Raw genomic sequence first — 14,299 nt, 5'->3', positions numbered from 1 at the left:
AGCACGTATGACTGATTAGAATGGAAAAAAAAGTTATTCCAGGGCATCATCAGCATCGTCTCGGTGTCCCTTTATTGGATATGTGACGTGTGCACCGACAGATTTTCGGTTTGTCACCGGCGGCCAGTTCTTTTTTTCTTCTTTTTTTCATCTCTCTTTCTCGGCTTTTGTGCCCTCCCACCCAATTTTCCAAGCTAGACCCTAAACTTCTATTTCTTTTTATTTAGTCCCTTTGTTTTTTGTTCTATTTAAAAAAACAATTCATCGAATTAGTTTTTTGTTTTGTAAAATTTAGTCTTTGATCTTTTCATTGTTATTTTTTTAGGCTGAGATAATTTTTAGAATTGTATTTTTTTAGACTCCACACTCTTTAATTTTCTTTTCCTAATAGCTTTAATCCTCATTCTTTCTATTGTTGTTTTCTTTGCTTCGCAAAATTTTTAAAATTAGAATTTTCTTACCCGATTTAATTCTTCAATATTTAATTGGTTTGGATTTGACCTTCGTTATACCCGCGTCTAAGATTTCACAGGTTGCAGACTTTGAAAATTATCTTGGCTTCATGAGATTTTCCTAGGATTGTTTGGGTTTTTTTTATCATTTTTAAAAGCTAATGTTTTTTTTTTATTTCATCCTTCAATATTTATTTAATTGGAGATTGATTTTTTTTTTTTGCATGCTTTCTCTAGCCTTGATTTTATTATTATTTTTTATTTAATTAGTTTACCTAAGATATTCTTATTTGTTATTCTTTGTTATGTTTTTTTAAATAAATTTTATTCTTTAATTAAATAAAATTGATTTATTTAATATAGACAAACACTCAATTCTTTTTTTTTTTTTATGGTAAGTGATGTCCACAATAGAGTGGCGGTGATTTTCCAACGATTTTGTTTTATGCTTGTAGGTGTAATATCAGTGACTCATTTGTTTTGACTTATGATTTATATGCTATTGTTGCATATAGTTTAAATCAAATTATTAGACTACCATGTTTTATTGGATCCAATTGACTTAATGACTCCAATATCAAATTTTTCTTGTTTTTATAAATTTTTCTTTTCTAGAAAACATGTTAACAACATTTGAATATATTTTTTACATTCAATAAAAATTTGATCTTACCGGTTGAATAGTAGGTCTTATTGGATCTAGTCTAGGACTATTACTTTTTGTATTAAAAAAAATATCATAAGATTGCAAACGTGTTTTAAAAAAGAAAAAAATTGAGATTTGGGTCATAAACTTAGTTAAGTTAAATAAATTTTTCTTATCCCACGACATCAGATGCATTGAATAAAGAAATTAAAAAAAAGTAATCATGGTAAAAAAAAAAGTTAATTAAAAATAAAAAAAACAACAAAAATACATTTTAATCTAACCAAGGGCATCACAAAGGAAATAAAAAATCAAAAGGGAAGAAATGACCCAAGCAAATCTGAGTGCGCTTGTTGGCATGCAACCCATGCATAAGGCCATGATAATTTTTATAGAAATCTGAAAAAAGGATAGAATACAAAGCGTCGAAGGATAAAAAAGACTAATATCACGTGAGTCAACATTTTAAACTCATCACCTCGATCATAAGCCTAGTGCAACTCTACTAACGATAACCATGACTCTCAATTTGAAATGGATAAAATTGAAAAAAAATTAAAAAAAAATCCCAAAAAAGATTAGTAATATAAAAGAATGAGGATCAAATGCTAAACAAAACATCAGGGTGAAAAAAAAATCAAACATTTTACAAAAGAAATCAAGTTAAAAATCTAAAATTAAAAAAAAATGATCAAATCTGAAACCAAAACAAAATAAAAGGAAAAATAACATTTCAATGTTAGATGATGAAAATGAATAAAAAATCAATTTGAAATAAGCCCCCCAAAAACATTAGTAATGTAAAAGAATGATGACTAAATGCTAAATAAAAAACTAAGAGGGTAAATAAAATTTATTGATTCAAGTGTTAAATTTTATAAAAAATCAAACATTTCACAAAAGAAATCTAAACAAAAAACCCAAAAAAAAGATCAAATTTAAAATCAAAACAAAATAAGAGGGAAAATAACATTTTAATGTTAGATGATGAAATCGAGAAGAAATTGAATTTGATAAAAGGCCCACAAAATAGTGATATAAAATAATAAGAACCAAATGCTAAACAAAAAAAAATGAGGGGGGAAATAACATTAATTGATTCAAGGGTAAAATTACAAAAAAAAAATCAAACATTTGACAAAAGAAACACACATATATATAAAAACTCAAAAAAAAAAAGAGGATAAAAAGATAACATTTCAATCAAGAGTGAAGTTGAAAAGAAATTTAAAGTTTTTAAAAGAAATTAAGACAAAAATCATATAATCAAAAGCAAAATGACTGAATCAAATATCAAGAAAAAATAAGAAGACAACATGGATTTTTTGATTGAATAACTCGTTTTCCAAGGAAAATGAGAGATAAAAAATAAAAGAAAAGAAGAAAACATCTTCAGAGCCAAAACCACCCATCGGACCACCACACATGCCACCTCATTTGGAAGAGGACGTTATGATCTTTCTAATGCCGCTGTGAGTAGGCAATTCCCACCACTAGATCCTCCATATGCGATACTTAAAGCGTGAAGAGCAGTTTAATAAGTCGACGCATGAAAATAACGAGCTAGTAAACTTTCTTTTAAAAATATTTTTTTAAAAATACAAAACCACCCTTATCTTGAGCCCATAACTACAAAAATACCAAAATGAAAAGACAAATAAGCTATTAGATCATAGTTTAAAATTTTTAATTGAAGAGGTAACCAAATATATATAAAAAATAATTTATTGAAAAATTGTTTAATTTAAATAATTTACTTAATGGTAATAATAGTTTAAATTTTTTTGACTAAAGGGGTAACTAAGTAAATTTACTGTTTATTTTCAAAACAAAAGACAAACTTGCCCCTATCTTGACCCAATAATCATAAGAAAAACCGAAAGGAAAATACAAATAAGCCCTTAGACTTTAGTTAAGATTTATTTGTTTCAAGAGACAACAAAGTAAATTTAATGTGTTTTTTAAAAACAAAAAAACCAAATCGCCCTGAATCAAAGCATTTTTTTTATATTTCAAGAGCATTCTAGTCATTACTTTATACAATTAAAAAATAGAAAAAATCCTAAACCTTAATCAAAATAATAATAATCGAACCCTCAGAGGTGTAACTCAACTGATTAGGCTATAAGTTTGCTTTTTAGAGGTCGCTAGTTCGAGTCCCACAAACCTCAGGGCCACTGGAGTCTTACATGGTCGTTAACTTCAGGGCCCATAAAATTAGTCGAAGTGCACGCAAGCTAACCTGAACATCCATATTAATTAAAAAGAAAATAGTAATTGTACGTGTGCGTGCTGTTCTCATCCACATGTACTGAGTCTATATGCATAATGATTCATCCACCTCTTTTGATTTTTTTGTTTTTTTTTAAAAAAACTTGGATTCATTTATTGGTATGTGGTCCATTGATTTTAGGAAGGAAAATGAAAAGGTTGTAGCTATTTCTTTATTCTAATTTTATTTATTTTGTCTCTTTTTTAAGTTTTAAAGTCGAGAGTGTTTTTCAGAATCTTTTTTTAAGATTCTATTGTTTCGTTTCAAAACAAAAGTATATAAAACAAATATTTGGTTAAATATTTAAAAATTAATTGATTTTTATAAAAAATAGTTTAAAATTATATTAAGTATGAAAAGTAATATTTTTTTTAGATGAAGTGATGTTTATTTTATTTAAAATATAAAAAGTTTCAATATTTTTATAATTAACTTAATTTAATCATTTTTGTTTTAAACATATTAATTAACTAGTATTTAATGTCATAGCACATCACAATACAACATAGCACAATAGACATAGCAAGGGCCAACCATGCTTTATAACCTAGCATGGGTTTGTCTTCATCTTTTAGCATTCCAACCATAATATGAACCATTTTTTTTTAATAAAATAATCAAATATAAAACATTTATTTCATAGCAATTATTGATATAATAACCTCCATAATATATAATGCATTCATAATATATAATAATACACTTCGATCATCAACATCCCAACCATACCTTACCTTACAGGAGGAAGCATATTGACTTGCCTTTTTTTTTTTCCTTTCTATTTTCTTTTTTATTTAATTTTATTTTACTTATGTTGGTAGTCACCAAAAACCTTGATTCTTTTCCCATAAAATTAAGGCATCTCTCCTTTCAATTAAGGTATCCTTATAGTTGAGTAAATTTATTTATTTATTTTTTTAGTATGGTGAAGATCCACCAAATTCAATTATTAAATGAGCTAACAATTTGAACCTGTCTGGGATTGTGGTAGTGGTAGTGATTTAAAGTAATATTTTATTTTATTTTTATTTTATGTTTTGTCTTTTTCTTAAAAAAGAAAAAACTTATTTTTTATAAGATAATTAAAAGTGATTTTTTATTTTATTTTATTGATTTTTATATACACAATCTTATATTGCTAATATTATCATCACTACATCACCATCTCATCACTAATATCACCTTAATATCATCATCATCATTTTGATTTCTTTTTAATGTGTTGAATTTCTTATTTTAAAAATCAAATTAATAATATGTTTGGTTAAGAATAACCATGATGATTATATAAATTCTAAGTCTTAAAACAAGTTTATATGAAGATTATAGAAATAACCATGAAGGATTTCATGAAGAAATCAATGAAAATATCCAAGATGCAAAGCAAGTGAAGACTTAGAATTAAGTATTCTTTTTAGTTCTTGTGTAAATCTCTATATCTTATCTTGATAGAACAATTAAAATGAACTCACACACTTCACTGTACATGCATTTATAGGATTGATATTGGTTCAAGAATTTTCCAAGTAAAAATATGTCAAATCTAGAAATTTGCATGAACTGATTGACCACTTGTTCATCAAGAATGAACACTTTGAAATTCAGCAGGAACCAGTACACTAATTGGATTGACCGTTTTAGCTGTCAGTGGGATTCTAACGCTAGAAATGACTAGTTTCTTTTGGAAACTTCTAAATAGCTCTTATTCTTTTCTGAACATATATATTATAGAAGCTACTAGCTAGATACTTGACCTGTTACAAAGTGCAAGTCGGATATTTTTTTCCAACAAAAGAAATTTTATATACAAGCTTTTTTGACAAGTTTTTATAGTTAAAAAAATTCAAAGTGAAAATAAAAAAGTTTATGCATACATGTAATCAAATAAATTAAGAATTATATGTGTTAATAAATAAATAAAAAAAGCCATAAACAATAACTAAAAAAATTGAGAGACAGGTGCAAATCAAGATATTTAACATCGTAAGACCGAACATTTACCTGGTTGTGTTCTCTAAATTTTTTTATTTAAATAATATTTTTTTTAAATCAAATTATAATAGAAATAGAAACATACATTATTTTGATTGCATAAAATAAAAGGGAAAACAATATTATGCAAGGTTGGACATATTATAAATATTATCTGAAAATAAATATTTTTTTTATTTTCAAAAATAAAATTCATCTATACAAAAGATTAAAAAAAAAACTATAGATGAACAAGAAAAACCTCTTCAAAAATTAAATGCATAACAAAAAAAAATAATCGTTATTTAAAAGAGACTCTCTAAACAAAATAAAAGAGAGAAAGAGTATTAATCTAAATATAAATTAAAAAAATTAAAAAAAAAAACATATAAAAAGCATTAATTTTTTAAAAAAATAGAAAAAAATAATTTAAAAGAAAAAGAAAAGAAAAGGTCAAGCGGTATTAGGCCTAACAAGCTAGATCAACCCGCCTAACCTATTTTATTGTAGTCTGTGGATTGGGCTCTTTTCTATGTATCTGGGTTGTCTATCCTAATTTGTTTTTAAAAAAAAGTCAGATAACACGTCATCTGTACTGCTTAGTTTCCAGCCACTTTAGGGGCAGGAAAAACAGAGTTGGTGGTTTTTTCAACCCAAAAACTGAATTTTTAACCTATTTTTGTTTTACCCAAAATACCTAGAAAACATTATAGACAACTTGATAAGCTTATTCATGACCTAAAAATACAAAAAAAAAAAATCATCCTAAAACCCAGAACCAAAAATCTTACCAAGATCATATTTGATTTTCTTGGCAATCTCAAGGTATAAAAAACCTTAATATGAGCTTTCCTCGTCAAAAAAAAAATAATTTGACACCAATTTCAATTATTTTGGTGGCCGGAATTGGTGCCAACAAAAATTTTCTCTCTTTACCATCGGGTTTCGGTGACTTTCTCTCACCTCTCTCATATTAAGGGTCAAAAAATAAAGGAAATGAAGTTTGAGACCAAAATTATATTTTTTTCTTTAATTTCAGAAATTGAAGGGACCTAATATGTATAATTTATAAAGTATAAGATCTACAATAAATATTTTGCCTAAACTTTTTAAAGCCACATATTCCTTACGTATTTTTACTTTAGTCTCCCATCTTTCAACCCCACCCTCCTTTTATAAATTGGCTTATAATTTGATCCAATAAAGGCTAAATAAAAAAAAAAACAAGAAAAGGTAGTCCATTTACAGTGCCGATGCATTTTGCATTGTGAATCTCACACGCAAGTTTTTTAGTTAATTTTAGGAAACAAAACCAGCAAGAGCTTATTAATCATATCATATTCTAAGGTTGTGGTAAATTGAATCTTTATATTCTAGCACTAAAGTGTTTATTGTCATACTCGCTATACTTAAATACCTTCAAATATCCTAGGTGCTATTAAGTGAATTATAAAAATACTAGAGTTTAAATTGTATCACCTACTATTTTGAGAGAGTTTTGTTGTGAGCAAAATCATCCTTGTAATCCTTTGAGAGTTGAGATAAAACTCTTGGTATTGGTAAGGGAATTTCACCAAGAAAAAAAATCTTGGAGAGGGAATATCTTCAAGTGGTGTAAAAATATTGGTGTAGATTGGTCAAATGACTATTATACCCTTTAAGTTTGGACCGGTGAAAAAATATAATACTCAAGTACGTTTTGATACTTGAGGTGTGAATATAGACTTGTCGAACTATGTAAAAATGAGTTTGAAATTTTTATCCCATAACTTTTTACTTACGCAATATAATTAAATTGTTACTTAATTGTGTTTATTTAAATTAATTGATATATTTTATTATTATTATTGCTTCACCTAATTCACCCTACTTTGATGTATTATGGCCTAAATCCTGGAATAGTAGAAAATTGCCGCACAAAACAAAAAACCATTAACCCTGCCAGATCAATTTCAAGTTCAACTGGATTTTGCAAGATTAAAAAAAAAATTGTTGGCTTTTCCCAACAATCAAATCAAGCACACTATTAGATAAATATGATAAAGAGAGAAAAAAAAGACATGAAAAATGCAACGATGACTTACTTGAAAGCAAGGAGAGACCGATTTAAATAGAGAGGATTCATTATTGAGAGTAGAAACGTTGAGAGGTTTGGTTGGCAAAGAGAGATGAAGGCTTGGGTTGTATTTTTTAGTATTTTCAATGAAAATGGTGGCTCCGTGGACTGTGATTTTTTATAAAATATAGAAGTGGTAAAGTTATAATATCAACGAGTTTGAAGACTGATTTAATAATTGTACAATAATATAAGGACTGAATTATAATTTAGACCTTAATTAATAATGTAGAATACACGTCTCGTTAGCTGGGCCCACATGAAAGCACGAATCTACACGCCACGCGACCCTCGTTGACCAAAAAAAATCCCTTCGGCAGGTGGAAACGGTGTCGCCTTGCACCATCCAACACGACTCAGCTTCTAATTATCGCACCGCGTGTTACGAATGCATGAAAAGACGTATTTTATATTGTTTTTTATTTCAAAATATATAAAAATAATATTTTCTATTTTTTAAAATTTATTTTTAAGTATATAAAGTTATTTAAAAATATCAAAAAAATAATAACTTAAAATAAAAAATAACAAAACAACGGCTTAAACCACCCAGCCTGGGTGTAAGCCTGTAAGGTGCCCCTCTCATTTTTGACACCTCTCTCTAACAGGCGGGATCCTCCAGCTGGGTACGCACCCCTGCGCATTTTAAGCATCATCAATAAACACAACCGCTTCTGTTCGGCTCATAAAAAAGCGCGCCGTGTTCAGTTCTCTTAACTAACCCCCAGCTTCTTCAAATAAATATAATTAACTAAGGGCCATGTTTTCCACGGTAAATTACGAAATCTGCCACTTCCCTTATCGTCTTCTCTGTAGCTCAATCAGTTTACAAATACTCTCACAGTTTATTAATTGCATCTCATTTTTTTGTGTGTTTGTTTATTTGTTTGTTGAGATTAATAAAATGGATCAACAGCAATCGGGGAGTCCAAGCCCTAGATCTCCGTCATCGCAGCCTTATCTATCGGTTTCGGTGACAGATCCTGTAAAATTAGGGAATGGCGTTCAGGCTTACATCTCTTATCGCGTTATCACCAAGGTAAGGTATTCGTCTACTTGTTTAAATTGATGGAGGTCCTAGGGTTTATAATTAAATTGTTTTGGCGTGTAGACTAATTTACCGGAATACCAAGGGCACGAGAAGATTGTGATTCGGCGTTACCGCGATTTTGTTTGGTTGCGTGATCGACTTTTCGACAAGTTCAAGGGTGTTTTTATTCCTCCTCTTCCAGAAAAGAGTGCTGTCGGTAAGGAATTGATCACTTTTCGTTAATTTGCTAAAAAGATAAAAGATAAATATATAAATAATCAGTGGATAATAATGTGAAATTTATTTGATGGTGGTGATGCAGAGAAGTTTCGGTTTAGTGCTGAATTTATTGAGATGAGGAGACAAGGGCTGGACATATTTGTTAATAGGATAGCTTCACATCAAGAGCTTCAGCAAAGTGAGGATTTAAGGACCTTTTTGCAGGCCGATGAAGAGGTGGGTGAGATTCTATCATTTACTGTTTAGCCATTAGCATTCTCCTGGTGCTGATTGTGAGAGTTTATGGATATACTCAATTGAAATTAGTAGTTGTTTCTATATTATCTTTCTCTAGTTTTCTTGTTAACCTAAGGATCAATAATTCATCCAATATTGTGAAATAACTGAGTTACTTCTTATAAAGGAATGAGCATGTATGCTCCTAAGTTATCTATAATGTAGCAGCAAGCACGCGGTGAATGTCATAAATCATTCAATTTCTCATTTCCCGTGGAGTGGATCCTTTTGCCGGGGTAAATTCTTCCTAATTGATAAAATGTTTTGAGACATGTATAGGGAAAAAGGGATGAAACGATAGGATAAAAAACATGGGTAAAATGGAATATGGATTAGTTGCCACACCTTTTCACTTGAATTCCTCTCCCTAGTAACTTTCCAGAAAGCACAGTGAATGGCACTGGCAGGTTAAAGGCTTTCATCAGGAGTCATGTGGATGAGACTGCATATCTGATGATCATCTTTTTTCTCCTGTATCATTCCCAAATTTATCACTCTACCAGAAGCAAACACTGTTGCACATGTACCATTTTCACACAAATCATCTGAAGAGTTGCAATGCTAACAAGCTATCTGTTTTATCATGAGTTTTTTCTTTTCCCTTTTTTACATGGAGAAATGGTTTATTTATAGACAATTGATAAAAACATTCTTAAGCAACTACTTACATGATTTGATGATGAATTCCTTTCTGGGTTATTAAATAGGATGTAGCAGCTCCATTGATTCATATAATGTTAGTTCCAGCATGTAATTTAAAAATTAACCTGTATGTTGTTGATTATAAATTTTTGTGATTCATGTTCTTTCTTGCATGTTAGATATCTATAGGGTACAACTGCAAGTTTTTAATATAATATTATTTTGTTACCTATTTTTCAGACAATGGAGAGATTAAGGTCTCAAGAGACTGGTATATTTAAGAAGAAACCTGCTGATTTTATGCAAATTTTCAAGGTATGATGAGTTAGCGTGTCTTCTTTTGCTGATCGACCCGTGAGATTCAGCACTAATTTTCTAGTGCTTGAACAATGTCACGTAACATCTGAACACTTGTTTCCCTATTATGATTTCTCTTATATAATATGTTAATTACCAAATTAATCAGACATTAGATCCATCTTGTTCGAAAGCATATCACTGAAGTTGGATGATCATTTCATAGTTCATTGGATGCTTTGCTTCTGTTGTGTGGATGTTTTAAGATAGTTTTTTACCACTTCCACTGTACAATTTTCAGGTTGGGTTAGTGTATATTTCTAGATGACTGGTTTCAGGTCTCCTCAGATCCAACTCTCTATAGTTATTAAAAATCCTTTTCACTACCTGTTGGTGAAGTTTAGCACACGAGAAAGTAGTCAACTACTCTTGTGCACTGAAATTTACAGTATACACCATTCAAACAAGCACACTGTCAGTTTGGCAATCATGGTCCCAATGTTTTGCAGGACGTGCAATCTAAAGTGAGTGATGTTGTTCTTGGTAAGGAAAAACCTGTTGAAGAATCGAATCCTGAATATGAAAAGCTGAAACATTACATCTTCGAGCTTGAAAACCACTTGGCTGAAGCTCAGAAGCATGCGTATCGTCTTGTAAAGCGACATAGAGGTAACGATGGTTTATGTTATTGTTACATGTTAACCCATGACATGTCTCTTTCATGTTTCACCTCTTTTAGACATATTATGGCAGTCATTTCTTATAGCTTGATTGTCCATATATTTTGTCAGAATTAGGGCAATCTCTATTGGATTTCGGGAAGGCAGCAAAGCTCCTTGGTGCTTGTGAAGGAGATATCCTAGGAAAGGCATTTTCTGACCTTGGAACTAAATCAGAGGCACTATCAGTTAAGCTGCAGAAGGAGGTAGGCTTTTAGTCAATTCATGCCTTTCATTTCCAGATTCAGCAATTTTTTATGCTCTCTGTGTGTGCATGGGCTTTTGATGGACTTAAAAAGCTTCTTTTTAAATCCTTGACATTGTTCTATAAATTTCCAGGCACATCAACTTTTAATGAATTTTGAAGAACCATTGAAAGATTATGTTCGTGCTGTTCAATCTATTAAGGCAAGTTTGGCTTGCCTCTCTCTCCCCACCTTTTTCCTATTTTTGTATCCTCCTTTTTTGTTTTTGTGTGTGTAGACTTGTCTTAGAAGCTGATTCTGCTATCCTGGTATTCTGACAGGCTACCATCACTGAGCGGGCCAATGCCTTTAGGCATCAGTGTGAACTGGCTGAAACAATGAAGTTGAAAGAGATAAATCTGTATGTCCTGGTTACTCCTTTCCTTGTTCTTGTAACTTTATTTTATCCGTGATTTCAATGGTACCATGTGGAATGATCACAAACATTGCTAGAGACAGAACCTTGCCTTTTCTCTCGATTCCTATTAATATACTCTGATAATTCTTTATTTGTAATGACTTGAGCTACGATTTCTCTGATGCTACTTGAATTAAGTTTGTAAATACAAGTGTCGTCTAGCAAAGAAGCAGCAATGAAAGTATTTGATTAGGTTCCATACTCATAAGTTTCTGTTATCATATTTCAATCGGTAACAAAGCTGCGTTTAGATAGTACAGTAAAGATGGCCTTTTAGCATCTAATACAATGTGGATATAGTGAATAGTTACATTTTTTTCACATTTACGACTTGCCATGGTAGCCAAATTTCCTCCACTGGGAACGCTCAAGAAAGGCTCAGAAATCCTGAAGCTTGATGCGTCACTGAAGCGGTCATTTATTGTTTAGTTTTTCCCCTTTTTCCTAGGTGGTCAGTTTTTGCTGATAGCCAGATGATATTTGGAGTTTCTAATTTATATCTATTACCGCAGAGACAAACTTATGCTAACACGTTCTGATAAAGTGGGAGAAGCGGAGCATGAATACAGGGAGGCAAGTTATCTTACTAGTAGCATATGTGCACCTTAGAAATCTTAGAGGTGTTTGGGATTGTGATTGAACTGTGTTTTTGAAAAATTTTGAATATTTTTTTTTGCTTCAAATTAAGTTGTGTTTTTTTTATCGTTTTGATGTGCTGGCATCAAAAATAAATTTTGAAAGATTAAAAACAAATATATTTTAATGTATTTTCAAGCAAAAAAAACCATTTTAAAAAGCAACATGCACCATTTTCAAACAACCACTTAGTTATCTCTTAGTTATCTGACTAAAAGTTGGTTTTCATGCAGCTGAAAGCAGAGAGTGAGGAAGCGACAAGAAGGTTTGAGACAATTGTGAGACTGATGAACGAAGAAATTGTGCGCTTTCAGGAACAGAAAACATTGGATATGGGGATTGCTTTCCATGAATTTGCAAAAGGACAGGCACGTTTGGCAAATAGCATTGCAGATGCTTGGAGAAGTCTTCTTCCAAAACTCGAAGCATGTTCCTCATAATGAGAGTATCAAAAAGTGAGCACTTGTTCACTTTTTTCTTCGTTCTTAGGAATGATGGGCCCAGCTCTTGCTTTGTAAAAACCATAGAGTCTGGGAAGTTCTGCTATTCTGGTGTTGTACAAGTTGACTCCTTTGCAAATTTTAGTTTCGTGTACAAATTTGAAGCCTAGTGAAGAACAACAGGATCGAAACACGAAAAATGTTCATCCATGTCTCTCACTTTTGATCATCTCTTCCATTAAGATCTTCACTTCTCCAAATCATTTTTACATTATGATGCAAATCAAATCATATTTTTTGTTTGCGGTGGTTTTTTCCAAGAACTGCAGTAGATTGTTGTCCTAGTTTTGGGTGGTCCCACCTGCAAGAGATTGGAGAGGCAGGATTAAGAAAGAAGACAGTTGTTTACGATCAAGGACGTTATTCTTCGGAGATTTCCAGGCATGATTCAGGCAGATTGATTCCCCAATGATCTGGAGGCAGGAATTCTCCTGCTGCCCGGTGAAACTCTGATTTTTCTTTAAAAAAGAAAATAAAGATCATGCAATTACAAGTCATCCTGTATCATTCCAGTGTTCTGATCATGTTCATGCATTCGCCATCTTCAAAAGTAAAGCTTTTTTGCAAGTTGGAGTGAGATCTCCACCAACATTCGAATTTTCAACATCCAAACAAAAGGGACGATAAAATACAACAAATTTAGTTCAAGCGCAAAACAAGGGCTAGCTAGATTTATCAAGAAAACAATAGATTCCAAGGGCAAAGACAAAGACAATGACAAACGTAATCTCAAAATGGTAACACCCTAATAACTTAAAGAAATTCACTGTCAAAGAACATGACAGCTCATTCTTCATCTTCTTCATCTCCATCTCCACCAGATGCTTTCTTGGCTGCAGACTTCTGGTTCTTTCGCTTCACTCTACCAGGACGTCCACCACCAAAGGGACTTGTGAGAGAGAAATCAATGTGCTTCTGCGAGTCCACCCTCACCATGAAAGATGGAATATTGACTGACCACCTGCCTCCCAACCATGAAGGACCAAGGGAAATATCAATGAAAAAAATCCAGAATCCAACTGTAGCTTTTTAGCTTGATTACTCGATAGTACATAATCTAAGGATAGAAAACTAAGAAATAACAATCTAGATAATGATGACTAAATATGATAGATAAAAAAAATTAAAAAAAAGATGAAATTGAAAAATAAATTCAATTTATAAACTATTTTAAATAAAATTAATAGTAATCAAAATAATAAAGATAAGATTTAAATGAAAAAAATTGAAGAATTGTTTGAGAAATTACAGGGGTAGACATGGAAATCGACAGGAAGCGAGAAAGAAGAAGAAAAAAGATCATTGACATTAAGTTTGTGGTTCGTTAACTACACGTGTTGTTCTGGAATGGAGAGGTCACTGAGATAATTCGAACGTTGGTCTATAATCAACTATTTGGCCTCTATATTAGCCCTTACATGTCGTCTAAATTACTTGGTTTCAACCCATTATCAACCACCTTTTAAAAAAAACCAATATTTATATTTATTCTATTACTAAAGTGCTCCTCAGTCAACTTGTTTATTACAATAAAAAAATGATGAAAAGACATAAAAACCCTTAAATGCTAGTTCATGTTTTTTTTTGTTTTTAAGAGTAAATGGATCATTTTATTGTTCTTTAAAAAAATAAAAATACAAAAAAGCTTATAAAGCCAAGTTTTTTTAAAAAAAAAAACATATCTTTTAAAAATAATTAAGTTATTTTACTATGCTGATAAAATATAAAAAAGCCTCTCTGTCCTTGTACAATTCAAATATAACTTTTTAAAGATTGTTCTACTACTAATAGAAGACTTACTGATTTTTCTTTAAATGATAGAATCATCATTTCACTGTT

At 30.9% G+C, this 14,299-nt stretch overlaps 1 protein-coding gene across 1 annotated transcript; it reads left to right on the top strand.

Moving 5' to 3' along the window:
* The first annotated feature begins 8,008 nt into the window (after positions 1-8,008).
* On the top strand, positions 8,009-12,660 carry LOC133677481 (sorting nexin 1-like). Its single transcript, XM_062099572.1, has 11 exons — positions 8,009-8,229; positions 8,353-8,496; positions 8,569-8,704; positions 8,810-8,943; positions 9,886-9,960; positions 10,452-10,611; positions 10,734-10,867; positions 11,001-11,069; positions 11,188-11,267; positions 11,837-11,897; positions 12,194-12,660. The coding sequence occupies exons 1-11, from the start codon at positions 8,218-8,220 to the stop codon at positions 12,398-12,400; spliced, it is 1,212 nt and encodes a 403-aa protein (XP_061955556.1). The 5' UTR covers positions 8,009-8,217; the 3' UTR covers positions 12,401-12,660.
* Positions 12,661-14,299: the final 1,639 nt, after the last annotated feature.

This window comes from Populus nigra, chromosome 17 (genome assembly GCF_951802175.1).
Source record: "Populus nigra chromosome 17, ddPopNigr1.1, whole genome shotgun sequence".
Lineage (NCBI taxonomy): Eukaryota > Viridiplantae > Streptophyta > Magnoliopsida > Malpighiales > Salicaceae > Populus > Populus nigra.
This window is presented reverse-complemented; position numbering and strand designations above follow the sequence as displayed.

Coding starts and splice junctions, on each gene's coding strand:
- LOC133677481 (XM_062099572.1), top strand. Junction 8,497..8,568: donor CTTATCGCGTTATCACCAAG/GTAAGGTATTCG, acceptor TTTGGCGTGTAG/ACTAATTTACCGGAATACCA. Junction 11,070..11,187: donor GTGCTGTTCAATCTATTAAG/GCAAGTTTGGCT, acceptor GTATTCTGACAG/GCTACCATCACTGAGCGGGC.